This window comes from Cajanus cajan, chromosome 8 (assembly GCF_000230855.2).
Source record: "Cajanus cajan strain Asha chromosome 8, NIPB_CcT2T_4, whole genome shotgun sequence".
In the NCBI taxonomy this organism is placed as follows: domain Eukaryota; kingdom Viridiplantae; phylum Streptophyta; class Magnoliopsida; order Fabales; family Fabaceae; genus Cajanus; species Cajanus cajan.
The window spans coordinates 54,348,551-54,352,014 of NC_138524.1; the positions used below are offsets into that span (position 1 = coordinate 54,348,551).

General features: G+C 52.3%; 1 protein-coding gene across 1 annotated transcript; it reads right to left on the minus strand.

The window, feature by feature from the left end:
* Positions 1-1,190: 1,190 nt before the first annotated feature.
* Positions 1,191-3,101, minus strand: LOC109787727 (uncharacterized). The gene is made up of 2 exons (XM_083061654.1): positions 2,238-3,101; positions 1,191-2,135 (listed from the first exon to the last, which is right to left on the minus strand). Exons 1-2 carry the CDS (start codon positions 3,099-3,101, stop codon positions 1,191-1,193), a joined length of 1,809 nt encoding a protein of 602 aa, XP_082917780.1.
* Between the last annotated feature and the right edge of the window lie 363 nt (positions 3,102-3,464).

Below are 3,464 nucleotides of genomic sequence, written 5' to 3' on the forward strand. Positions count from 1 at the left end.
AATCGGGATAAGGCGACCAATCTTCCAGAGAGGCGTTGCAATTCCTTTTGGTTGCTCGGGCTTCGCAAGCTCAACACGGCCTGACATTTGTCTCGGTTCGCTTCTATGCCTCTCATCGACAGCATAAAACCTAGGAATTTGCCTCCCTTGACCCCGAAGGTACACTTCTCGGGGTTGAGTCTCATGTTGTGCTTCCGGAGTTCGCCGAAGATTTCGGTCAGGTCGGTTAAGTGTTCGGCCAGAGAATTGGACTTCACCACCATATCGTCCACATATATCTCGATGTTACGGCCGATCTGACCGTTAAACACCTTGTCCATTAACCTCTAGTAAGTCGCCCCGGCATCCTTCAGCCCAAATGGCTTCACTTTATAACAAAAATTGGCGTTCTCGGTTATGAACGCTGTCTTTTCTTCGTCGGCCGGGTGCATTTTGATCTGGTTGTAGCCGGAGTAAGCATCTAGGAAGCTAAATATAGCGTGCCCGGAAGCACCGTCGACGAGTCGGTCAATAGATGGGAGTGGATAGGCGTCCTTGGGACAAGCTTTATTAAGGTCGGTGTAGTCGGTGCACATTCTCCACTTCCCGATCGACTTTTTGACTAACACCACATTGGCTAGCCACGTGGTGTATGTGACCTCTCGGATAAACCTCGCCTGCAAAAGCTTTTGCACCTCAGCATTCGCAGCTTTCCTCTTCTCATCTCCCATCTTCCTCTTCTTTTGAGCTATCGGTCGGGCGTCTCGGCACACAGCCAGTCGATGGCACAAGAAATTGGGGTCTATCCCCGACATATCGGATGCTGTCCATGCGAATAGGTCTTTGTTATCTCTAACTACTCGTTTCATCCGATCAGAATCAGCTTTATTCAGTTGGGATCCTAATTGGGTGATTTGTTCGGGTTCTCGTCCCAGTTGAAATTGGACAAGGTCCTCTGCGGGCTCGATTCGCTCTTCCTCTCCTAACCGAGGGTCGAGGTCAATGCACTCGGCCAACTCTTGTCGTACCACATTTACACCTCTTGTCGACGTTTGGGGGATAACCATCGGTTGCACCTTCAGGCTGGAAAGGTAGCACTCTCTCGCTGTTTTCTGATCGGCGTGCACGGTGACTACTTGGCCGTCTCTGGATGGAAACTTCATGCACAGGTGGGGGGTCGAGACAATCGCACCCAAGGCATTAATGGAGGGTCAGCCCAGTAGGATGTTGTATGATGTGTTTGCATGCACCACGATGTATCGGATTTTGATCTCTCGTGAGGACTTCTGGTCAAACCCAAACCGAGTGTACAAGTCAATGCTCCCTCTGGTCATTACCCTTTCGCAGGAGAACCCGACTAGTGGCTCGTGATATGGCTCTAAGCTTTCCTCCGGGATCCCGAGCTGCTTGAATGTGTTCCAGTACAAGATGTCGGTGGAACTCCCCTGGTCGACCAAAGTCTTCTTCACGATGCAATTGTGCATTTCCACCGAAATCACCATGGGGTTGTCTTGGACGGGATCGACGCCTCGAAAGTCTCGGTCAGAGAAGGTGATCGGAGGCATTTTCGGCGTTCTTGACTGGTTCACGCTATTTATTGATCGTACCGCTCGGAGATGTCTTTTCCGGGCGGAAGATGTGGAACCTCCCCCGGCAAAACCTCCTGCTATCGTGTTGATTATCTTCCTCGGTCGGCTGTTGTCTTCTCGGACGCTTCGGGAGTGGTCTCTCCTTTCGGTTGATCGAGACCTGTGGCGTCGGTCTCTCTGCGATGGTGCTTCGCGAGGGTGTTGATCTCGCCCTCTTGTTCGATGATCTTGCGGTGTTACGAAGTTCCCGAGATGACCTTGCTTGATGAGGTCCTCAAGTTTGTCCTTCAGCGCCGAGCATTCTCTAGTCGAATGGCCCCGGTTTCGATGGAATCGGCACGACTTAGCCTTGTCATCCCTCGGTGGTGTGTTCGCCCGCTTGGGTATCACCAGTACTTCGGATGCGAGGGCCTGCTCCAATACCTTTGGCCTGCTCGCATTGAGGGGAGTGTACGCGGTGTAACGCGGTCCTCTCGGCGGACGAGGGTTCGAGGGCTCGGCGTTCGCGGCCTTTCTCGTTGGTTCCCTGCCCGGTTCCTTCCTGTTATAGGCCTCCTCGGCCTTGGCCTAGTTACGGGTCTCCGCAAGCTCTTCCATTTGCATATACTTCTCGGCCCTGCGTCGGAAATCGTTCATGTCAACTGGTGGTTTTTTACATAAGCTATTCACAAACGGCCCCGGCTTAAGAGCAGTTATCAACCGGTCCAGGGCCACGGCCGGGTTCAGATCGCCTATCTCCATGGCGATCTTGTTGAATCGGTCCATGAAGCTCCTCAGGCTTTCCTTCTTCTCCTGACGAACCCCCGCCAAGGCTAGCGAGGTTGTCCTGTACGGCTTACTCGTTGCAAATTGCAGGGTGAATTGGGATGATAGCTCGTTAAACGAATCAATGGAGGAGCTCGGAAACCTCGTAAACCAGCTCAATGCCCTTCCCTTCAACGACGTGGGGAATATTCGGCACAATGCCGAGTCATCTTGAGTTGAGAGGGTTGCTTGAGTTAGGAAAACATTCAGGCGCTCCTCGGGGTCGGTTGACCCATCGTACTTCTCAATCGGTATACTCTTCCTGTGGTCCAAAAGTGTTGCTTCCATGATCCTTCTCGAGAAAGGGTGTCTTAGAGAGTGAACACTGGTGTCGGCCTTGTTGCCTATTAGGGACGTGACTGGCGTTCGGGTCATGTGGTCGGTCGGGACGTGATACGCCGACTCTTCTTGGAGCGTGGGAGTTGACGGCACGTAAGTTTGGTTTAGGCTTCGGAGCTCGGCATTTTTCCGATGAAGCTCAACAAGTTCTCGGGCATCGGCTTCTCTCTGTCTACGGATGGCCGCCATCTCCTCTCGCAAGGCGCGCATGTCATCTTGAAGGTCGGGCTGGGCTTGGTTAGTATTCAGACGGACTTCTTGTATCACAGGGTCCGGTTGAGTCTGAGGCATCCCATACGGGTATTGTTCTTGGTTGTTCATAGCGGTATTGTTCTCGGCGGGGGGAATCGGTTGAGTCGTTGTAGATTGTCCCTTGCGGGTTACTACCATGTCTTGGCCTCAGTCGTAGAGTTTAAGAGGGGCTGAAAATGTCTCTTCGGCCCCACGGTGGGCGCCAAATGTTCCTGTGTTAGGATACGCACTCCGATTATCCTTGTTGTAGCGGGTCGGGTCCGGGGTCTAGGTCTTCTCGTCCTTCTCCGAGTAGTCCGAAATGAGGGGGGGTTGCCTGCAAAGACACTCCAACGCTCAAGTAAGTGCTCGGCGTATTAAATGCGGTCGTTGAAAAGTTAGTTACGTACCTCGAAGGGGGTCTATTTATAGTGTTCCTTATTGGACCGTGATTAGGAATTGGGCCCCAGAAAATTAGGGGGTTAATCTGGCTCATTACTTAAATTAAACTATCGTAATCGT